Source organism: Coccinella septempunctata, chromosome 2 (assembly GCF_907165205.1).
Source record: "Coccinella septempunctata chromosome 2, icCocSept1.1, whole genome shotgun sequence".
Classification (NCBI taxonomy): Eukaryota; Metazoa; Arthropoda; class Insecta; order Coleoptera; family Coccinellidae; genus Coccinella; species Coccinella septempunctata.
Window position 1 is genome coordinate 6215662 of NC_058190.1, and position 25578 is coordinate 6241239.

General features: G+C 34.9%; 1 protein-coding gene across 8 annotated transcripts in view; it reads right to left on the reverse strand.

Annotated features, from left to right (window-relative positions):
* Nucleotides 1-245: 245 nt before the first annotated feature.
* The window catches only part of LOC123308563 (sodium/potassium-transporting ATPase subunit alpha), a 130704-nt gene continuing 105371 nt past the window's right edge, over nt 246-25578 (reverse strand). For 5 of the 8 annotated variants that reach the window (XM_044891277.1, XM_044891283.1, XM_044891281.1 and 2 more), the window contains 7 exons: nt 23807-24053; nt 19382-21097; nt 16191-16492; nt 13013-13107; nt 5098-5272; nt 4616-4848; nt 246-1280 (listed from right to left, as the gene is read on the reverse strand). In XM_044891277.1, the coding sequence (XP_044747212.1) occupies nt 1160-1280; nt 4616-4848; nt 5098-5272; nt 13013-13107; nt 16191-16492; nt 19382-21097; nt 23807-24053 (2889 nt within the window). In that variant the 3' untranslated portion in view covers nt 246-1159. Of the gene's footprint in view, nt 1281-4615; nt 4849-5097; nt 5273-8930; nt 9026-11652; nt 11748-13012; nt 13108-13849; nt 13945-16190; nt 16493-19381; nt 21098-23806; nt 24054-25578 lie in introns of all 8 variants that reach the window. The other 3 variants (XM_044891279.1, XM_044891278.1, XM_044891280.1) reach the window with 3 other exon arrangements.

The following is a 25578-nucleotide window of genomic DNA, read 5'->3' on the forward strand; positions in this document are numbered from 1 at the left end:
AAACCGATACACTCGAGCAGCGCAGGCTCAGTATGATCAAATATATCGTGCACCTGAACCAAATTTATGTATTGATTAAGCATATCTACCATAATCTATATATTATTTCTTGATAGAGCATATCGCGAGAAAATGTTTGAGGAAAAAAACATTGTATTTCTCGTGAAACAAGGTTCATTCAATTTATACCTGAAATCTGAAATTGAGATGAATTCACGAAATATGGGTGGAATGAAACTCAAGAATTTCTGTAATATACTATTATCCATTTTATTAAAACCCAAATTTTTACATCTCTGTTATATATACTAATGAAACATGAAGGTGGAAAAAACACAAGCAAATCAATTAAGTGATGACTGAAAAATATTTACAATATAACAATATTCCAGTTAGGCTGGTCTCAGACCAGCGCCAGACGATCCTTATAATAAAAAATAGGGCTCTACGAAAGCAAACCTTCCAAATATGACTTTAAGACTAAAATATTATCATTTAACAATTAACCAGAAAGTGAATTGGTTTTGTTCGTAATTTTGCAATCAGTAACAGTAATATTAATTTGGTAGGGAACAACACCAATCCCCGGAACTGCTTGCATGGATAAAATTATATACAAACAAACATAATGAATGTCAAACGTTTAAATCGTGAAGGTAATAGTCATGTATATTGAGCACGACTCTTATGACACTTAACACGATGTAACAGCACATTTACAATCTAGCTAACCTAAGAATTAAAAGCCTATAAATAATACTAACTCGTTCATTTACATCAACGCTAATGCCTCGCCAAGTCCCTTCCGTTTTGAACAGATAAACAGAAGGCGCTAAGGCAACTTGTTAATGGAATGTTTAAACCCATTGCGTTGTCTATCGACCCAAAATGGCGCAGGGTTGACATAGTAACTCTGCCCAATGTACGATCGGTACGCGCGCGAAAATCCAAGCACAACGAAGAGAGTGGGTAAATGCAGTGCCATCTATTCACGCGCGCTTGGTACGTACGTTGAGTTTGCTCAAGCAACTGATGTACTAAAAATTAGCAACAGGATTTGTACAACACTGGGTGAGAGGAAAAGCTTGTGTTGATTTTGGATCCGGACATCACAAGCTTCTTCGTCCACCTGTTTTATTGGCAGTGTCATGATGTTTGTCTAGTAATAGGTTTCTTGTTCTAACCAGCCTCCTGGATTACGACGCAAGTAGAACCTCCTCGTTTCATCATAAATGAAAATGGCCAACATGAAGGGGATGGCAGGTAACCACCACACAAACCTATAAAGAAAATTCTGTTTTTAGTTTCGAAAATCGAAGTTGAAATCGAAAAAAACCTTGAAAGATGCGTAAACGACACATAATTTTCAACGTGAATATGCAGTAGAATGCTATGCCCATGTCTGTGTCGTTCTTGAGCGTTGAATAAGGTTAGCCGAACCTCGTGAATTCCATGGTTTCTTCTGATGACTTGTCGAATAAAACCATTCTGGTGAATTTTCCCAAAATGATTTCGTTCATCGTTTTGCAAAAACATTAATCGACTTAAGACATATCGATATATTTTCGCCAAGATATCGTAAGCCTCAATTACTTGCCTTGTGACCTACGATATTTTGGCAAAAATGTATCGATATATAGTCCATTCAAGAATGATTGACATCCCAGTAGGTCTTGAAAGTCTAGACGCAGCATAATATCTGGTCACAAAAGATCTTTAAAAATTTCTGTACTTTCAATCATAGAACTAGAATATATTAATATAACCTAGAAAAGGTTATAAGGAAAATAAGAAATATTCAAATTTGCAGCATATTTATCAGCATTCAAAATTGACACAATTATGTTTCCAATTTGTGCGATTATATTAAGAATATGGAAAGCTGTACAAAATTCAAATAAGCGTCGGTGAGTGCATAGATTCACATATAATAGGTCTATAGATCAATGTTCATTCACAATACCAACCTGAATTCCGCAACACAAAATCTCAACCTATGGGCTATTACCAACCTAAATTCGATTTTCCATAGCCACCCGAGATGTCAATCATTCTTGAATGGACTATATATATGCTAATAATTAAACTGTACTCAATCTACATCTGAAAAATATCAAATATCTTTCCTTACAGGATGTTAGATTTTACTCTTTATGTATTTCATGGCGATGAATGCGTCATCGGACCCCTGGCTTTGTCAGCCGACACAGCAAAGCCCGACTGGTGCAAATTTGTTTCCTTGAGAGCGGCATCTTTTGGCTTTGTTCCATGCTTGTTCGCATCCTTTTGAAAGCGTTGCTATTAGAATTACAGATGCCGAATTGTCAACGCATCAGGTGTATAATTTGAACAGCTCGAGATTGAAATTTTGGCCACGTATAACCACAAATTCATACCAAAATTATCTAATATCCGACATAATGCGCAGCAGATTCGAAACTGCCATGAATATTTCAGTACTACGCTACTAAATGCAGTCTCAGACAACGTTACTGGTGCTAAATTGTTTCACTCAAAAGGTAATGTACTCTCAGTCTTCTCAAAAATACTGATGTAACTATTTTCATGTTTTTTCCAATCTCTATGAAATGAGTCCACGTGCAAGATTATTTCAGAATCTTCAAAAAGATTTATAATCCTTACTAATACTGCTCAATCAATATGTTCACACTAGTCAACTCAATTAAATGCCTCCTCCTGAATATGTATTTTATAATATTTCATAACTTCCATAGATTTTCAGACCTCTCTAGATTTTCTCACAGGGAAATGGGTATGTACCACCAGAAATGAACCTTCTCATGTCTTCCTCATTGATAATGAATACTGATTTATTGTTTCCTAATGATCATCTCATTTATTTGATTCAGTTCATTCCATTGCTCAAGTCAACCCTGTTGTTAACCTCTCACTCACATATCAATAATTACTGTTGTCGAGTTTCAGATGAATGAATTCTCATGTTCTCCAGGGTGGACTCTGGAATTAGTAGTTTTCCTTCAGCACACGATATGAACTTCTCATATACGGTTCAACGATTAGTAGTAAGATACTGGTCTGACAGTCTCTCGTCCTGGTTCCACTCTGGAAGGTCTGATCTGGTAATCATGTACTCTCTCAATTGGTATGATCTCCTCATTAAACTTTGTATTTTAATAGATATATGCTCATATTCATTCATCTTGCTCGACATAAAAATTAGTTCTCAAGCCTTCTTCTGCTCTTCTCGAAACCAACGATTAGTGGTCTTTCTATTTAGAACTCTCATTTTGTGCCTATCTTATTTTATCAATTGTAGCTTCTATTTTTCTGATTGTGCTTACTTGTAAGCAGTCTGTCCCTGTTGTATTGATTGATGCATTTCACGTTCTTCAAGACCAACGTTATTTATATTAATTATAATATTCTTGCTCTGCTCATATTCAATGTAGTGATCTCATTAATGACCAGACTCAGCATTTTAGTTTACACCTCTTAACCTGAATTAATATAACAACTCAGCCTTCTCACTAAATTCATTATTTTATTCTAACCTCAATTTTCATTGGTTGCTCTGTCACTGTAAACGCTGTGTTGACTTTGAATTTGAAGTTTCCCAGGGTGTGAGTCTGACCTCAAGTGAATTCTCATTTGACCTACTCTTGATTATCTCTGTTTTTAGTTGAATACTGTTGCTCTGAGACTATAGGTGTTGTGTTAGTATTTGTATTTATTACTATATTAGCTTCATGCGGGTGACTTATTCATTTCATGATGGTGAACGATATACAATGAAGGTTTTTACAATACCATCATCTTGTAACAGTCTGTGATGCTTGATGCCTGATTTTTTGATGAGAAGATAAAAAGATAATACTTCAACATATTTATAAGGCTTTTATCTCCACAAAATCTACTTGTCTTACCAATTTTGTGTTTGGATAGCTTCTTGCTTCAATTAAAGATTTGGTATATGACCTATAACCTCAATTACTCCCTAGCAATCCAAACATTTATGGAGCTTTCATCGTTTTACTGGAGCATACGGTGTCCCCAAATCATTTTTTACGTCAAAAATAAATTGTTTTATTATTTTTTCTTTTCCTTCTTTCACAAGCAAAGTTGCTGGTTAGTAAAATAAGTATCAGTGAAGAAATCTATTCTATTAATCAATAGTTGAAACTGACAAAAGTTGACCCTCCCTGCTTATCGTCGCCTGAGTCATGGTACTGATGTCGGCAAATGGGCTTCAGATTTTCAGTAGATCATTTTGGTTGTCACATCTACATTTCACGTCGACCATTTTTGATAGGTACTCAATATGGGTGCCATCTCTGGGATTTGAGAAGGAATATCGAATTGGATCTCGTTACCTGCCAGATGGCGCTGTGTTATGATAATACTTTCAAGCATCTACTAGCATAGTTTCTATTAATTAGATCGTTTTCCATTGAGATGGGAGTTGTGTGACTCTATGACGTCAAAGAATAAGATCGAAAAATGGTTTTTCTGGCCCACGAGTATAATTTAATATTTCACGCTCGTTGAACAATATCCTCTAATACCTACGTAATGATACGTAGGAAGTTTTCCCAAAAAGAATCAACTCAAGGCTCTTAAATGATTGTATACTTACTTCAATGGGAACATACGAAGACCCTTATCCATGCCTGGGGTGTATGATAAGAATGCAGCAAGAGCAGTTTCGAAGATGAGACCAAAGTTCAATGCCCAGTTTCTCATTCCCTGATGGATCAGCGAATTACGTCGAGTTTTGCAAATGATCAAATCGGCCCATTGTACGACAACAATTGAAACGAAGAATGCAGTGTGGCAGGTGTATTCCAAGGTTTTTCTGTCTCGATAAGTCTGAAATGCATATTAGTTTTTAAACTGGTCCATAAAATGGACGTTTTCACAATGACAACATTGCATTTATGCTATAGAATTGTTCTTAAAATACAACCTGAATTTATTAGAAATACTGAAGTACAGAAGCTATGCATTGGCTTAGAGCTAGTCTAGGACTGATAAGGTGTACTCGATGACTGTATAAAGGAGTACTAAGTAATAGAGAATGAATGAGATAAAGTTATGTTACATAAAATGAAGACTTACCCATTCCTGACCATACGAATCTGTTAGATCGTTGATAGCCTTGGAGTCCCACTGCTTACGGATTCCGAATAATTTCGTTGGCAGAAAACCATTTTCAGCCATTATGACGAAGTAAACGAAGAACCCGGCCGCAGCTTGAATCATACCAATCTGTCCATAAGCCATGGAGATCAGCCTATACGTATAAAACAAATCAGTATCTGCCCCACATACAGGTATATGCAACAATGACTTCGAAAGATGATTTCAACTTTTAAGTGCAAATTTCAGAAGCCATTGTGATACTTACACCGATTCCACAAACATGCTGGTAAGTTTAGTTTATCATGCAAATATTTACAACTACTAATATTTTACCCTTTGTGGTGGATTAAATGTACAATTGACATCAATCAGCAGCTGTTGGTGTGGAATAAATACAGACAAACATCGACATTCAGTTTAAAACACTTCTGAAGCGTTTCTTCTGCTTATATGTGGGAAGAGGAAGTTTGGAATGATGCCGGGAAATGAATTCTCAATTATTATGAATGGGTTTCTTTGGGTTCAATCAGAATATATGATATTATTCGTCTGAAAATAAACTTTCCATATATTTCAATGTGAAAGGACAAACTGCAAACTAAAATAATTCAGAAGACACATCGATGAAGAGAACAGTTTGGCATGAGATGAAGTTCATCTAGGAAAATTTATTCCTGAAAATTAACACAGTGTGAAGAAACATATACTAAGTGGAAAATCTCATGCACATCAGTTTTTACTCCTCTACACATTTTTCAATCGGAAATTCTTCTAAAATACAGAATGTCCGAAAACTTGAAATCCGAACACTGACTTCAATTAAATGTTAAGGTTTCAAGTTCAATCATGACTGCGGACAAACTGCACAACACAGTTCTAGTTCACTAATGCCCATACAAGAAAATCTAGGCATTCTTTCGTTAAACATAGCAGTAACATTTTTCTAAATTGCAGTGCTTCCACTAGGCTATATACACTTCACAAACTGTACCTCGGCAAAATTACTCAAGATGACTACTATATAACATCGAATGGCCAATGGTGGACGAAAAATGGGTTGGCGGTTTTCTTTCTAGATTTTTTTTCAATGTTCATTTTGGTTGTACTTTAATATACTTCTATACGGCGGATGAAGTAAATTTGGTTCATTTTGGTCAGAAGTTCAACTCAGAATAAACATAAGAGAATAATATGTCGAGTGAATTTATACTGTGATGTTTACATAGTTATATTGAAATATTCATTTGTAATATTATGAATAATGAGAAATAAAGTGGATTGCTTAGTGTTTTCAACAAGTAAAGATAAAAAAATCTGAGAATGATGAGCCAATATTCTGATTTACTACTTCGATCTAAACATGTACGTATGAGTATATGTAAAAAAAATTTCAACCTCCAACTATCAATTTTCACTATGTGATCCTTTTTATACGATATTAAGTATTGTTTGTATTCTTCAATTTAGAAATTTCAATGCGTGATTTTCGCGAATTGATCGACTGAAACTATTTTCGACCAGAATATTTTGACATAATTTATCAATTCATCAAGTTCATTATTTCCAATCATATAATCATTACTCTTTTGTAAGCACGAAACTAGAAATCCCCCATTAAATTTCACAATTAATACATAAGAAGACATATTTGTCGGTTTAGATACATCAGATACATCGATGAAATAAACTATTGATTACCAAAAGCTAACTTTCAGTTCTCGAATTTCGGAGAATGAAATCCGAAAAATAAGTTGATCAAGAAAAAATTGACTAAAATTCTTATACCTGTAAGAAGACTGCATTAATTTCCAAAATATTCACCAACGAAAAGAACTGCAACTACTATAAGAAGTGACAAAAACATGACAAACTACAATAGATGAAAGATATATATTATATATTGTATAAACGGATTGGTTATTTCGCAATTGCAAATCCTCTGGCAAAAAATAAGCCAAATAAATTCATTAGTCACTTTTCATTTCTTTTTTCAGCAGGCATGAAATCTAGGTATCTAGAAATAAAAAATCCATCTAAGTATGATAACTCCGCCGAATTTGTTGAATAGGTACCCCCAAATGAATTCTCTTCAGGCACTGTAAAATTTTTGAAGCAAGTTTAATTTTTAAATTTACTAAAACGTGTTTATCGTCATACGAATTGAAGGATTGTCAATAACTCATGAACAATTTTACTCTTTTCATCTTTTTCATCATCATCATTGAGGAAAAATTTACAGAGAGAATAATCTTACTCTGTGATCATATGTCATCGAGAAGATACTGGCATTTTCTACAAAAGAGTAAATATCGAAGATATGATTTTGTTCGTTCTATTTTACTTATTAATTATGACGCACACGAACTGTTCACGAGTTTCGTAAATTTTCTGTTTGCAGCTCTCTACCCTTTTTATTGATATACCCTGTAGATCGCCAGTATCACTCGTGTCAACTTTCGACCAACTACTTTGATATCGATTGGAAATAATGAACATGTCTACCAAAACTTCAACGATTCTCTGTCCTCTATATTAAATTTCTCGACGAACTTCTAGAATTTTTAAACACGGAAAAGTAGTTTGTCATTTTTGTAATTGATCGTTCGCATATGAACAGTGAGTCTCCCAACTTGGAATGAATTCAGTAAATCAGACAGTTGCTTTAATGTAAATATGCTAGGTTTATTCCATTAGTATTGAATTGAATTGCGCTATTTTCGAAACAAAAAAATGTTATACAGCGTGTCCAAAATTTGAGATACGTCGCCGTCGGTAATATTTTTAAATGGTAATTCTAATTTTTTATGAGTATACTTGAAGGCTATATATCGAGTTACAAATGCGCACCAAATATGAAACTCTTACTCCATGTTGTTTAAAAAATATTCAGCAATCATCAACTGATTCGAAAATGAAGGAATCTTCTCCAATATAATGAAATAATTCAGGCAGATTAATAATGGAATGTCAACAGATATTTGTTTATAATTTTTTGTCAATCAAGTAGGGAGAGCGAAGATCAACGAGAATCAGTTCAACTTATCTAATGTTATTCAAACCTATAATTGCTCATATTTTGCATTTCACAAGATCCTATTCATTATTTCACCTGACCAGGTTTTACTTGGGATGCAATGTTGAAACATGCAAAACAAGAATTGTCGAGCGAGGAATTCGTGGTGGTCTGAGTCAAGTTTGTGGAAAACGACGAGCTCACGTCAACAATAAGCACCTCCCCTATTATGAGTCCATTAAGCCAACAAATTACTTCATGTACTTCATTGCTAACAATCAGTATGGCTGGGCAATGTCGCAGCAGATATGGAGGATATCAATGGACTGACACAAATATCGTCACCCAAACTCCAGATGATGATTCAGAAGTGTATATTTCAAAAGTCGATGTCAAATATCCTAGAGAATTATATGATATTCATAAAGATTTGCCGTTCTGTTCTGAAACTCAATCGCCTTGTAATGCTTCTCACCAAAATGGCTATACTACAACCCAAGAGAAGAAGTTTATCATTCACTATTTGATTCAATCAACTAAACATGTATATCTGATCAAAATCAACAGCGTAATTTGAAACAATAATCGACCTGTCCTAGCATATTAACAACAAAAAAACTGTCCCTGATTTACCGAATTTTTAAACTCCCAACCTGTTCAGTTTTCTTTGTGGGTTTTCTCTTATTTTTACGCTGAGTGTTGTAATTTGATCACGAATGAGAAGTTCCTTCATTTCTGCGTGCCGAGGTAGAATTGTGGTGCAGTTTGGGCCGAAATGGCAAGTTTGTCGACCCACCTGCGGTTCACAAGATTGTCCGTATATGGATCACGCGGCTGGCGTTTCATTATGTCGGACTCCGGGGCTTCGTAAGCCAGAGAAATAGCAGGCACCTACACAGTGGCCAGCGGCACAAGTTATTAGTGAGAAAACTACATGCACAAGTAGAATAATGATAAAAATATCTTTATCAATAGTGTGTAGAGGGTAGAGTCAGTCAAAGGAAGTATATAGGAGAGATTTGTATTCAGTTCTGCAGTTAAATAAGCAGTGCAAGATGAATGATGTGCTGATGGTACTATACCTACAATATACATATATTACAAAACAACATAATTATCAATCCCACATGTTTGTGCTCTATCACAGGACCACTTATTTTATGCACACTTGACAGTAAATACTAATTTTCAATTTAAAGGTGAAGCTCAGGTCAATGCCTCAAAAGAGTAGTCCGAAAAACAAAATATTAAATATTGAATCGATGTGGCCGATACTCGATGAAAATGTGGGTAAATTACATTATTTCTTCCCGAATAAGTTTTACATATTTCACTATCACAATAGCATCTTCAGCTGTAAGAAAATCCTCACTAACTGAAGATGCTATTGTGATAGCGAATTATATTAAACTTATTCTAGTGAAAATCAAGTCATTTTTTAATTTGAAATATTAAGGCCAACCTTCTTTAAGGAGAGCTAGAAAGTTAAACTCGCCTTAGGTTCTACCCACTAGACTTGCTTTTAAGAAGTGAAAACATGTGAAACATTTTCAATTTTACGCTTTTTTTTGGTATTCTGTTTCGAGGTCTGCTATTTCAGCTTATTATTCAGTGAATAACATTGAGCCCATAGGAAAACAACGCCACTTGATTTGGTTCTACCAGAAATAACAAAATTTATATGGCCTAACGGGGTGAAAAATGGATGTTTGAAAATAGTTTTGATTGTAGCAATTGATAATAACTGTAGTTTAAAAGTTACAATGAAGTCAACAGTAGCCAGAATTATAATTCATTTTCTCCAGGCGGCATTAAATTATGTTGATGTGTGAATTAAATTGGAATTTCCAATAATGAACAAAATGATTTCTTCAGAATTATCACATTTGGAAAAACCATAAGAAACTGAAAGAGTATAGATAGTTGAGGTTTCCTTGAAATATAACGTAAAATTGAAACTGCTATTCGTTGTATTTTTTAATTATATTAGTTTTGGGAGTGTACGTATTATATTTTCTAAATGTTTGTTTCGATTGAGAATTTTGTTCAATATTGTTTATATTTGTTTTATATGCATATATAACTCCTCATACGTATTCATCGCATAGACACAAAAAAGAAACAAAATACACATATAAACTATTTGATATGAAAGTAATCAATAAAGGAAAATAAAAATATATTGATAAGGTATTTGAAAATATATAAGAAATAGAAATTTCCACGGGTAGGGAAAATCATACCCAACATATAACATTGCAACGCAATTTTGATATTACTGAAAAATGTATAATCTTTGTTTTTACATAAGAATGATTTAATTAATTTTCTGAATTGATGAGTTTATGATCTCAACCAAATTTCTGACATCTTTAGGATAAGATGTGATTTGCGAAAAAATTATTAGGCTTCTGCACATACAACAACGTATTGAGTAGCCAGTATTGAATCTTGAATACTATAAAAAATGGAGAAAATAATAGAGTATGCGCAACTTTTGACGGGACTAAATCTCTAGAAATATTTATTCGTATTAGCATATCATTTAATTATCTTTGGTTCAAATTTTGGTCGAGACAAATAACAGTTACAACAGAATTCCTCTTCGAGTAGTTACACAGTGATAGAAAGATGTGTAAAACCAAGTGAATTTCTGCGGAATCATTACAAATATCGGAATGAAATTTGAAAATAGCCATCACTCATTACCATAAGTTGTGTATTTGTTTTTAATTTTTTTAATAATTTTAAACTCTCGGTTCATAAGTAATGTCGATTTTGAAATGTGTGCACCGTGTACATCATTTTAGTTTCGAATGAACCATTTCTTTTCATAATAATCTATAGAGGCCTTTTTCCAAAAGATATATCATAATCAAACAAAACTAAGTGAATTACAAAAGAGTGAAATAAAATATGAGTACTCTGTAAACCGAAACTAATCCTAATACGTTGGTATTATTATTGACGCAATATATTATTATCTATATCCAACTTAGATAGAATACCCATTGTGTGAGTAAATAATTCAATCGAAGAGTACCAAAAGACTTTTATCTCACAAAAAAAAAGATGAGATAAAAGACTTTTGGTACTCTTATTCGATTGATTTTTTATCTATATCCATTCTCCAAATTTCATTTCGCCCTCTAACAATTCCGAAAAAATTCACTCGGTCTCACACTCTTCACTAATTTTAATTCTTTTCACAATTGCTTATTTCAGGAAGCATGCAACCTTTCGAATAAGCTGAACATTTCATTCCTTTTCAATCAGATAGGAGGAAAACAAAGAAACTAGACAGATCGCAATCCAATCTTAAGCACGTTAAGCATAGAGAGAAACAAAATAGGATAAGACGGAAAATAAAAATAAATAACACAAAACGTTGGTTACACAGGGACAACATCAAGTGACGGGAAAGCAGAAGTTCGCGTTTTCTCGGTGTTTTACACTCGGTTCCAAATGGATTTACAGCAGTAAAATTTGCAAAACCTTTTTTTCGCCTGTTTCATTACCTTTCGTTGACCAGTTTATCATTGAAAGGATTTCTGGGACGTCGCTTCATGATATCGGACTCTGCCTCCTCGTATGCCAGGGATATGGCGGGGACCTGAGCTCGGCCAAATAAACACATATCAAAACAAAAGTATGACAAAATGAATAACCATGTAATGATGGGGCCACACAAACATGCCTGCACTGCTCCTTGACTTGTCGGTCTGACTATCTTAAATTGTAATCGGCATGATGAACTTATGATTTTACTCTACCTTTTTCTCTTATGTTGTGCTTCTAGTAAAGCAAAGAAAAGACCACGACAAAGAGAACAGAATATGAAGGGCTACGGCTCTTCCTTCGAGAGTTGTTAACATAGCATTTGTAATTTCATTTTTCCCATAATATATCCCATTAACTTATGAAGAGTTGAGTTTCAACCGAAGGTATATAGCCTAGCCTTGAAATTGATATCCAATTTTTTTTGCACTCTAGGAAAAATAACTGGTCCTTATACGGGATCTTTGTGGAAGGATCTTGTTATAACGAATACTGATCCTGGAATTCAGAAATGGACAGTCGGTCCAAACATTGTATTCTCAAATTTCATCTGTTCACAAAACCGCGAAGGTAACCTAAACTTGCAAAATAGGAATATTTCGACGCCAACTGCGATACAACAATTCTTTAAAAACTCTGCAGACTAATTTCATAATTTGATATACCGACTTTGTGTGTATTCAACTTGATATGATGAAAGTCCAAGAATATTTTGATTAGTATTTTCATTACTCTAATCTCACTTCGATGATAGATGATATTCCATCTCCTCTAGAAATGGTCTTTTCGTTACTTCCTAAGAATATCTATAATCTGCCTCATTGAAAACTCCAGAGAGCTCCAAGAGTTTCAGTAAGGTGCCTGATAAATGAACCACAATGGCTTGGCGTATGTAACAAAAGCAAGCAAAATTCTTAAACTGGTTTTCTCTAAAATTAGACTAACAGTCGAGCTAGCTGTGCTAAGCAAGGCAAAACTACCCAATTGCGTGAAAAAGGATAGGAAATCGTGTTTGTGTGTTTATGTCTGATAAGATTATTGGCAACCATTATAAATTATTATATTGTCATCTATTCCAAAAATCAATTATTTCCGTCATCATCACCTTGTTAACTATCTACTGTCTTTTATATATGTAAATATATATACAATAATCATTAGTTATTCCATGTTAATATTTTCAAACGCTATTAACCCATGCATGCAATTTTTTCGAAACCTCAGCCTCCAGAGCACACCGAAATACCCAGATGTTATTGAATTCTGTACAAAATTAGTTATTAGTATGACCACTTTGAAATTGAAAATAAAAAACTGCACCTAGAATTGACCAATTTATCATGAATTGGATCCCTTGGTGGTCTCTTCATAATATCTGATTCTGCTTCTTCGTAAGCCAATGAAATGGCTGGTACCTAAATGAAATCAATCAAAAATTGCACAGTTTAAAATTTGAACTAAAAACTTTGTTATAAGTATTTGTAAATTTCTTGTCAAAAATAGCAGAATTATGATCAGGTCTATAATCCTTGGAAAACATTTATATTTATTGGATCAGATATTCAGATTTCCCTTTAGAAATTTATCTTTGAATGCAAAAATCATCTTCACTTGGTGCTAGCGTTTTGCGTGATATTTTCCTGAAAATTCACCAACTCATTTCTGTTATCATCAAAAACTTACGGACATAGAATTCTAAGATCTAATCAATAAGCATTATATTCTCTAATTTATACTATTCTACTAGAAATAGTTCATCAATCTGACGATGAAGATATTTGAATGAAGATAACAGAAATAAATCTAATCCTGTAAGATATTCTGAAACAAAGCAGAGCAAAAGATATAAGATTTGGAAAATAGCAAAGACTGAAAGGTTGAAAAATCACGTACCTTCTCAGGGATGTTTCTCTTTTATATTTCGAATCAAATTTTTCTATCTACATATATAACAGGTGTCTACAAAACTTCAACTACAGTTCTGGAAAAGCTGAAATAATACCTATTTCAGCTTCCGAGCAGAACAGACGTTGAAGATCATAGACATCGGTTATAAAAACGAATGAAAGTCCGAGCCTACATATGTGCACAGATTCTGAATTTACTGATGAAATTTCAATCTACATGCAAGTTTCAGTAATTTTTTATTTTTAGTACCTTTCGTTTACTAATTTATCGTTATATGGATCACGAGGTCGACGTTTCATTATGTCTGACTCAGCTTTTTCGTAAGCCAGTGATATGGCAGGTACCTTCACAATCAAACTATATCAATATCATCATAAATGCTATTCAAATAATAAGATATACTTCTGAGGCCTGATTACAGGGAAAATCAACTGTGTTCTGAGAATATTCTGCTTTCAGTAGGTATATTTCTTCAGTATATATGTGTAGTCACACAATATTTGGTAGGATGAATACAATTTCTGATTTATATTAGCAAATGTTTTTTATCTGAATTATTTTGTATGGTTCATTTCAAATATTGGATTGATCTGGTCTTCAAACTAGATAAGGAATTACATGATTTTCAGAGAGATGTGTTATTTATTTAACCTCTGTATGTGTTTCGCTATCACTATTGCTTCTTCAGGTGGGTGAGGGTAAACTAAGTTATTGGGTTATGCAAATGAAAAGATATATTCTAGAGAGCGGTAATGGTAGTTTCCACAGGTTATGAGCTATTTTCCTAAATTTCAAAATATATGTCATTAAAAATCCATATCACCTCAAATATACTGACAACTATTTTTTTTTTTAAATTCAACATATCCCATTTTGTCTGTATTCACTAACGAGAATTCTGATGTCAGAAGTGCTTTCTTAAAAAACATTCTACGTTATTTTCACAATCCGGCAACGCCGATCGAGTCACTAGTGGTCATAAAAGGTTTCTGATCACCATAGACTTAATACATATTCTGTATGGTGATCACATTTGACAAGAAAACCAAACAATGATAATAAATGTCCGTTATTATTGATGCTACGAATTCGGTGAAATGGGCAAACTGGTAGCATTCTTAATTGCCTTCCCGATACCGAAAACAAACAAGAAATTGACAGTTGCGTTTTCAAAATATTTCATAAAATTATATTTTTTTAAACTCTATATTTCATCAATGCATTTCGATTCGTTATAACATTCTCAACAACAAAGCTCCTATCAACCTTTCTTCCTGAAGTTGAAAATGAGCGACTTATGCGGAAATATTTATTTTATTCACTAGGACAAAATTTTGGTCCTTATATTTGTGAGTAAGGGTCCGTTGAATTTTTAAAGATTTTCAAATCCTCATACGAGGGCTTATGAATAAGGGCAAAATAATGTTAATTATATACGAATTATACAATGTGAGAAATTGGTTTCGTTATCTGATTCTAATTCCATTGTGAATGGAATGCATGAATTGAATTGATAAACTGAAAGAATTGATTCAACTAATGATCAGTAAAATAGAACATATTGATTTCTTGACATATTTTATTTTTCGTGGTTTTGTTTGTTCACAAAAATAAAAATTTGAAATATGATAAAAGTTGCATATGGAATATAAAACTGTATGTTCAGAGGTGTTTCATAAAGAGTGGTGACAAAAATTGATTAAATACCAATATCTCAAGAACGAGATATGACTTTGCAGTTTTGACAGGTCAATAAGTATTAGAGTTGGAGAATTGCATTTAAAAAAAAATCAAAAATATAATAATAATAATAAATAATAATAATAATAGTGCTACATAACTTTTTTGGAATTGAATTATTCGATATGTTGTTGTTATCTGTTTCTGATATCTAAGTTGAATTCAACGTTGAGTTAATGGTCATATTTACTGAGGTAACGTTGTGTTTTTTTCACTACTTAAAATAAGGTGATATGGAAAAATTACCTAATCAAATGTTGTGAAAGAGAAAGAGTAGTTAGTTTAAAATTTCAGGACTTCTTTCCAACAACAATTAGGATATATTTTGTGTAGAACGAAATTATATTTTGATATATTGCGCCATCAAGTGGAAAACTACGAGTTTGTCATATTTTCAACCTGACGTTATAGGACATACGGTTTCAGAGATACGGCAGTCGCCACCCTCAATAAATCACTCGGTGTATACATATTTCTGAATATATCTTTAAGATCTGAATGAAGGCACTGGTTTTCCATGTCACGAAAAAATTATTTTCCCTTAAGCATAAAGAGCCAGTTGGTTTTCTATATATTGTCGACGACCCCTCAGATTTCACCCTGATATATTATTGCTTAGAAATGGAATTGCTTTATTATATTTTTTTTTTCGTTTGTAGGTACATATAACTGAAATAACCCACTCCCACGTGTAATGGTTGAATACCTCATCGTAATGAAAATCCTGTAATTCACTTTTGCATCCATTTCATCCTTTATGCGAATTAAAAATTATGATTTTGGAGACAGAAATATACCCGCTGGTAGCATAAAATGTCAACGATTCATTACGGTAAAATTTCCAACTCACCATGTCAGTTCCAAGATCAATGCAGAGAATGGTAACAGTACCAAGAGGCAAGGGGATATCGCACAAGATGAACGCAAGGAAGGGGGATATTTCGGGAATGTTGGAGGTTAGAGTGTAGGCGATAGATTTCTTCAAATTGTCGAATATGAGACGTCCCTCTTCTACTCCAGTGACGATCGAAGCGAAATTATCATCGAGGAGTATCATATCAGCTGCCTGTTTCGACACGTCAGAGCCAGATATACCCATAGCAACACCAATGTCGGCCTTCTTGAGAGCAGGCGAGTCGTTGACACCATCACCTAGTAAAATCATATCATCATTATTTTGATCTTTGATGTTTTTAATTTAGTTAAGAATGCCATACCCAACGCTAAACAGAAAATCCGTTTAGCTACTGTACTCTACAGATCTCCACTTTGAAAGCAGTTCTGTTACAGAACAAGATTGAAAGTAGATCTGCCTTCAAAGTAGAGATAAGTTGGCTTCTACCTAGAGGATTTACAAGCGCTTAAAGCACGACCCTCATGAGTTCGTACATGGAGAATGGAAAGAGTTTCTGAGTTAGTAAAAACTCTCATTGAAACACCAAACATCTTCTCAGTCTCTCGATGTAAACAAACAACTTGAATTTAGTTGCGAAATTGTCATCATGTAAAGTAATCTAAATGAAATGAATCTACTTATTTGATTATCTTGCGGAATGATGAAATTAACTGAATGATTTTTTTCTGAAATCATCCCTTTTTACGCTATTATACAAGGTGATTCACCGCGATGAGCTATAAGACCTTTACTGAGAACCAATAATAATGAATGAACTTTATCCCTTGAATATTTTCAAACCTCTGCAACTTTCGGTTTTACTACCATATACATATAGACGTGGACTGTGCCACCCCTTTATATCTATGCATGAAATACGGTCAAAAAGAGTGACAGAGAAACGCACGTCGGGCATGCAGTTGTCTTTTTTCAGAATTTTGATTGGTCGCCACTCACCTCTATGGGAATAAAAAAAAAGACAGGTAAATGCCCGACGATCATTTCTCTCTTTCTATAAAAAAGACATTTTCTTGCCGACATTGCTCAGTCCATGTCTCTATGTCTATGATCACAACTTGGATAAAACCCAGTTTTCTCAAAAAAATCTCTGCAATATTCATTTCTTCCATCATGTAGTATTATAACACTGTTTGCTGTTTGAAGGTTAGGTTAGGTTTGTAGGTTGTACACGATGTTTATATGAGAAGATCATAAAGTTGGTTAAATCGCATTAGTCGAAAATTTGAATTATAACCTATAATTTTTATTACTCCAGTCGATTGTACGTAAAACCCAAAAGTGGGTTACAAGAACAAACACTATAGTTTATAGTTTCATGAAATCTTTCAGTTATCAAAGAAAAGGTTGGAATTTCGAAAAAAAAACCATTTAAAAATGATTGTTTTTATTGAAAACTCATTATTGTTAATTTTTGACTTCTAAAAATAACAGAAAAAAAAATTAAATTTTATGTTCCGATGAATGAATTTGGCATTTCATGTATAATTGTATCTAAGGAATTGTTTGTTACGATTCAATTCATCAACAATTCATAAAGTGTCCAAATAATTCTTTGAAACATGATATTTTCGTTGTTCTCTATGGTTTGGGGATGTCAACTAATAATCAAGCAGATCTAAATGACTCTTTTCTATATTTCAAGTTTTTCTTTGATATGCAGGGTATTTTTAAATTGATTTGAAAGATCTCAATGGGTGATTGTTAAACAAAAAATTAAGGGGGTCTTTTAATTATACACATTTTTGTTCTACACCCATTTCCCTCCAAATTACAGCTCTTTACAATTTGGTAGAAAAAATTGTTTTTATTCAATATATCCACTTTGGAAAAATTTAGTAAAGTGAAATTTAGCAGGTATCTGAGGCTAATAACATGGCAGTTTTTGAGTGTTTTTGTTACCCTAAAATGTAATCACAAGGGGCTGAAAAAAAAGACCCTTAATATTTTGTATCAAAACTTTTTAATGCATCTATATCTTCCTATTAGAAATATTGATTTAAAAAGACAGACTCAATCTGCAACTTTTTTATATTCTGACTTTTTATCATGAAGTTGTTAGTTTGATCATAAAAAAATTAAATACTGCTCAGACTATTTACCCTAAATTCACAGAGAGGTTATCATTTATTGAACTATTGAAGAAAAATCAAGTTAGCGAATAGTTTCATTGTCCTGATTTCTTCAATTTAGAAACAGCCTGTATATGGAAGTTTCCATATAAGGTACAAGATTTATTTAGGTAAACCCTCTATTTTTTAGGGAGAATCGACTGAAACGATAAAAAATATGGGTTATAATTTGAAAATCGCGAGTTTTGATTGATATGATTTGTCCAACTCAATGATCTACTCAAAAACATTCTGTACATTTAAGGTCCTAACATCAAACAGTGCTATAATACTTATTGATGAAAAAATTGAGGTAGTTTTTTTTTTGAAGGAAACCTCCTCAGCAGAAATATCCCAGAAAGTGTGGCCTATTGTTTTCACCATTTTTTATAAAAATCCCAATAACTCATAAACCGCTGACTCACAACCCAAGATATGGCATACTACTGAAATTGCCATATGCCATTTGAAATAAGAAAGTAGTAGGCTAAAAAATTGTGATTAGTTTTCCGGAAACAACCAATAGGACAACGAGGTGAATACATAACATAAATAAAATGAAATAAAAAAATCATCATAATTAACAAGAAGAAAAATTTCTAAAAAGGGATCCGAAATTCTGGCAAAATTAAAAAAAAATTCGGAAACGGTTGGATTGATTCTGATCAAAATCGATCACGAGCAGAATTTTACACCGATTGATTCAAAATTGCGAAACGTCGCGTGCTATTTAGCTATTTATCGAGTTATTTCAATAACTCGAAAACCGCTTCTCCGATATCCGCCAAAACCAATAGCTTTTCGGCAACGTGAATTCGCACAGTCCTGCCAAAATTTAGCTGGATAGCTTCAAAACCAAACAGAAAACTTTTTTAGGGATTCTGAATCTACTTCTCTCTCAAAAATATAAGGGGGTGCCTAACATTATAACAACCTAACCTAACCTAACCTAACATTATAACAAGCGCTTATGTGCAGCGCAGGAGCTGGCACTTGTTCATGAAAATTTTCACTCACCAGTTACAGCTACAATAGCTCCCATTCTCTGGCAACCCTCGACGATGATAAGCTTCTGTTGCGGTGAAGTCCTGGCGAACACAATTTCGGTGTGGTATCTGAGAATCTCATCCAGTTGTTCAGATGACAGGTCTCTCAAATCGGAACCGTGAATAACAGCCGCCTTGGCTTCTCTCGGATTAACCTCGGAAACGGGGATGTTGAGCCTTTGAGCGATATCCTCCACAGTTTCGTTTCCTTCCGATATAATTCCAACGGATTTGGCGATGGCCTTGGCGGTGATCGGGTGATCTCCAGTCACCATGATGACCTTGATTCCGGCGCTTCGACATTTGGCGACGGCGTCAGGTACGGCCGCCCTTGGAGGATCGATCATCGACATCAGTCCGACGAATCTCAAACCGTCAATTGGGAAATTGGGATCGTCCGAATTGAATTTGAAACCGAGCGGAAACTTGTCGCTGGGCAGCATGTAGTCGCAGAAACCCAGCACTCTCTCGCCCAAGCCTCCTAGTTCCAGGTACGCATTGTTGAACGCTTCTTTCATCTCTTCATCGAGAACCTTCTCCTTTCCGCAGATGAATATCGTGCTGCATCTTTCCAATATCCTCTCAGGCGCCCCCTTCATCACCATCAGATGGCGAGGATCGCTGTTATCTTCGGTCTCATGGATGGAAACTTGGTATTTATTTGTCGAATTGAATGGAACCTCGCAAACTTTCTTGTTCTTCCTACGGAAGGACATGACGTCACCAAGAGCCAATTCCATACATTTGAGCAAGGCTGCTTCAGAAGCGTCACCGTTAACGTCACGTTTCAATATTGGTACATTATCTTGACCTGGTTTGAATTCGGCCCTGTTACACAGAGTGGCGATTCGAGATAAGGCCTTGAAACCTGGACTGGTCCTGTCGTACTGCACACCAGACTGATCCTCTGTGGTATCTGCTTCAATAATTTGATTATCGAACCACATATGCGCTACAGTCATCCTGTTTTGTGTCAAGGTTCCAGTCTTATCCGAACATATCGTGCTAGTTGATCCCAGAGTTTCAACGGCTTCCAGATTCTTCACCAGACAGTTCTTCGAAGCCATTCTCTTCGCAGTAAGTGTTAAACATACAGTTACAGTAGCCAGTAGACCCTCTGGTACGTTGGCCACGATGATACCGATAAGGAAGATAACAGCGTCCAACCAGTGATATCCTAAGATGAATGCGATGATGAAAAATGTAACTCCTAAAAATACGGCTACACCAGTGATGAGTTGGATGAAATGGTGGATTTCTTTGGCAATGGGAGTTTCGCCAGTGTCCAGACCGGAGGCGAGACCGGCTATTCTGCCCATTACAGTATTGTCGCCACAACTTATAACAACGCCTTTGGCAGTGCCCTCGACAGCGTTCGTAGAAAAGAATGCTAAATTTTTGGTTTCCAATGGATTTTCGTGGGTGAATTCGGGACTACGACTCTGAGGTTCGGATTCGCCAGTCAATGAGGAATTGTCAACTTTGAAACCTCGCGATTCGACGATTCTGATGTCGGCTGGGATCCTATCGCCGAATTTCACTTCGACCACGTCACCGAGTACCAAGTCCTCTGCACGGAGGGTGAGCTTTTCTCCTTCCCTAAGTACAGTCGCGAACTGGGGTACCATGTTCTTGAAGGACTCCATAATTTTCGAACTTTTACTTTCTTGATAATATGAAAATATACCTGGAAGAAAAAATATCATCAAGGAATTTATCAATTTACTAATGGAAAATCATTAAGAACTGACTGCACCGCTTAAGCTCAACAAGACCCGTTTGCACCAGTACCCCTTAAAAGGAGTACTTAACTAACGTCGTTCAAAGTTAATGGATGCTTAACCCTCTAATGCCCAATTTTTTTTTTTTCTTTTTTAAAATCATTTCCTTATTGTTTCAAATTAGCTTATGTATAATCCACATCTTTTTTACGCAAATAGTTAACTGATTTACATTAACACCTGTACTCACTAAATGAAGCCATACTGAAGGCGGACATGGGCAGAATAATTTTTTATCCACTTATATGCAACCAGTCTCAAGGCGGACTTGGGTATTAGAGGGTTAATTTTATTTCCAATTGCGTGACTGTGGCTTAACAGAATCCTAAGTAAGGGGCCCTTAAGTTTTTCTATCTAGTGATATTTCAGTTTTTTATTTGGGTGCAACTTCATCCTAGTCCAATAAGGCCATTTCATTGGCTGGCCGGTTGCAGATGACCGCTGTCATTTCATTAACCTAACTTTACTGTCCTGTCAGTCAGTTTAAAGTAAATTATAATATTATTATCAAAGAGTAATAACTTTTTATAATTGAATTAGCATTATTATTGGATATTCTAATAAAAGGTACCCAAGTTTATATAAGTACAACACTTTCTTAGTAAGGTCTTATGCGAATTTGTTATATCAATGTTGAAGATAAACATGAAGAAACTGTCCTTGTTAGTACGAATACGGTGAATGATTGCAAAGCAGGTGGTGGTAATCTACAAAGGGCACCCAACTTCTCCATAGAAGTAAAATGTTTATTGCATTGCTATGATTTGAGACTCAAAATTGAAAATAAAAAGACTGATGGCATTACAATAAAGGCAAAAGAAAAGTCTTGGTATTCAGTAATGAATTCATTCGATTCTCGAAATCAATGAAAAATGGGTTTTGCAGCCAGTTCAACAAATTATTTTAGGTTAGAATCCCGCCCTCAAATATACAGGGTTAGGCTTCCATAGCTGACAAACCAGACGTTTTCGTGCCTGCTGAACACAGGGGTGAAAATAACCCTAAGGTTCCTTCTGAAAAATGTAAGGTTTCAAACTGTGTACATCATCATGGAAAGAAATACAGGATGTTACCTTTGAAAAAAATCGAAAAAAAAAAAACAATTTGAAATTCTTCATATTTGGACATTGATAACGAACACTCTGTATAAGAGAGGTTGATCATTTAAGAACGATGACTAGGCAAATTCTTAAGTTGAAAGAAATCCTGATCAAATTCATGTTTCTGTCGCTTCTGGAAATCCGTAAAGGGCTTTTACCGAAATACTGTTTCGTCGAAATTTTGCAGTTTTTTCTGAATAAGATCCGTACCGTTGGAAAAATTTCCCTAATATTTCGCATCATGGTAGAGGTATTGAAGAGCATTGAAAATATGCAAAAATATAAGGGGTGTTCCATTTGCAAAATCACTCATTTGTTATTTGGGAACACCCTGTATACTAGAAAATAATTTCCTGAGATGCAGAATTGAAAGTACAAAGGGAATGCTTCCCAACTAAATTCCTAAAACGTCTGGTTTGGCAGCTATGGAAGCGTAACACACTATTGAAGGACCCTGTATAAGAGGTCATCACAGGAGCACTTAAATTTCAGGTTAGCTTTAGCCATTTAAATGTCAGTTAACAGCTGGTGCAACGTAATTTAAGTTAAGGGTTCATTTTAAGGGACACTTAACACTAAATGTGTTCGGTGCAAACGGGTCTAAGTCTTAAAATGGAATAGAATTTCAAATATGTACAATGTATGAGTGGCATTAAATTGAGAACACCCAATAATGATTGGAATATTGTAATTACAAGTATGTACTAAGTACCAAAAGGATAGACACTCTTGGCAGAAGCACATGATCTTCCATCCTAAAATCAGAATTCACGAATTGGATTTTTTTATAAAAAATTATTGAGATTTATATTTGATGTATCTCATCGGGAGGACAAGGTGGCCGCGGCAACAAATTGACTGTCGTCAAAATGTACCAAACTAATTCTGGCTACATACGGTCGTACATTATCTTGTAAAAAATGGGGGCTGGACAATTCCAAATATAAGGTAGAACATGTGGTTCCATCACCTCCTGAATGTAATGTACGGTGGTCATGTTATCTTCGATGAATAGCAAAAGAGACCTTCACATCTATACATTACATATTGCTACAAGCAATAGCCCCACATACTATAATTCCGACAGTGTGGTGCACATGCTTTTCCAAACAAAATTGAGGATCTCTTCTCTCACCACACCCTTGCACGCTCATCATGTATGCCGAAACAAAATCTGGATTCATCACTAAAGGTAATGTTCTATTTAATTTCCGTTCTCTGCACGAAGTCAGTCGAACACTTCGGTGCCTAGGAGTGAGAGGTTAGACAAACTAGGGACGGTGTAAAGTAAGTCCAAAACTTCTGACCAGGCGATAAACAGTTCGCTTTGCTCTGCACACCATTGGTCCGAAATTTACTTTGTGGACGTGAAGCGATCCCGTAGAGCAAAAGCCTAAGGCGGCGATCTTGAAGTGGGGGTACTTCTTTTGACAAGTTATATAACTCTAGATTCAATACTGGGTGTTTTGTTTCCTAAGTCACTCAGTATTTATCCAATTGAATATTTTTACATACCTGTAACGATAACAACGGCAGCTAATACGACGCCAAGATATAAATTATCATCAGCTGGTTCTTCTACAGTAGTGGCTTGGATAGAATATGCTATGAAGCAAAGTATAGCACCAATCCATAATAATAGGGCGAAACCACCGAATAGATTCTTACAAAATTTCACCCATTCGGGGGTTTGTTTGGGGGGCGTGAGGGCGTTTGGACCGTCCCGTTCGAGGTTTTCTTTCGCTTTTGCGTGACTGAGGCCCTGAAAAGAGAAAGAAATCAATTATATTAGTATATCCTACATTTTGTCCTGCTTTCATTTTGGATGTCATTTTTCTGGTTATCACAAATTGTAGTTAGATATTTGAAAACTAAATTATGTAAGGAATTAATAAATGAATTCAATGGATCTAATAATATATTGATCCTCAGATGCATAAACACCTAACGATAAAAATATCACAAAATGTTACTTGCCGAATCGAGCAAGCTGCGCACCCTTATTCAGGGTACCAACAAAACAAAAAGTCAATTAAACGATTTAATGGGACAATCTCTCGTACACCATTGGGTTGATTAGAAAAAGCTGTACCTTAAAAACATCTGTCTTCGAACTTGAAAGCTCAAAAACACTGTCATCATGATGTAAAATTCCCATTAGTTGTCTGTTTTAGTTTATTTGAGGTGTGGGCCCTGAGCTTGGAACATACATAGATGGAATGGAAAATGAACATTTGTAAGAAAGTATAAAAATTCATCCATGTAACGGCACTGCTTGGATAGAGGTAAGCAGCCTTCGTTGACTTGAGTAGAGCTTTTGACGCCATTGATATCAAAACGCATTTTATCGAAGAAGCTCAAAAAAATGGGTAAACAAGATCCAGGTTACAGACTTCTCAAATCCTCTTAGATCAACCGAAATATGTGTGTCTTGATACGATTCATTATATATCGGAAAAGATCCACACATACACGACAGGAAGAAATACACCAGGATATGAAATCGTTTTAATTTATGGTTGAGAAACAGCAAACTGTTACTTAACAAAGAAAGACAGTATTCATCAAATAAAAACAAGAGCCATTACATTGTTCATCAACAATAGACCGATGTCGCCGATAAGACCAGTCGATCATCTAAAATTCTTAGTTTGTATCAAACAGAATATCTTCAATGGGATCTTCATATTCCAAAAACTTTTGAAAAGCTTGGCCTTATTGGTGCATTTACAAGAGTAAGAAACTGATGGATGTAGAAAACTCCCCCACTCAGCACATATTCATACACATATTACTTGTGTGTAATTTGGGGGAATACATCTGAAATAAACATAGGAGAAATACTGTAAGACCTATACGTTCTTCCCTGTGACATACCAACAACTGTGTTATACAGGAATTCACAGTTGACGAAACTCGATAAAATACCTACTCGCTCTCTTAAATGTTCGATGGTGTTTCTTTCATAGCGATTGGAAAAAATGAATTTGAGAAATGCCAAAAATTTCCCCTTTTTTAGTCAATTCTCGCTTATTTGGGGGTCTTCTAAGGGGGCAAAAGTGCTCACTGCGGATAATTCGATCCTTCGTAATGAAATATAGGCGGTTTGTGTCCCGCGAAAGCACTTTGTGCAAGCTCCCAACGTTTTGCTCCTTTTGCTGTCACAAAGCACCTTATTCGTATATTATATTTAGTATATAGAGATCAAGAAAAAGAAGATAACAGTTTGAGGTAAATTCAAAAGCACCTTATGCGTTCTTTTACAGTATGCACCTAGAATTATCGAG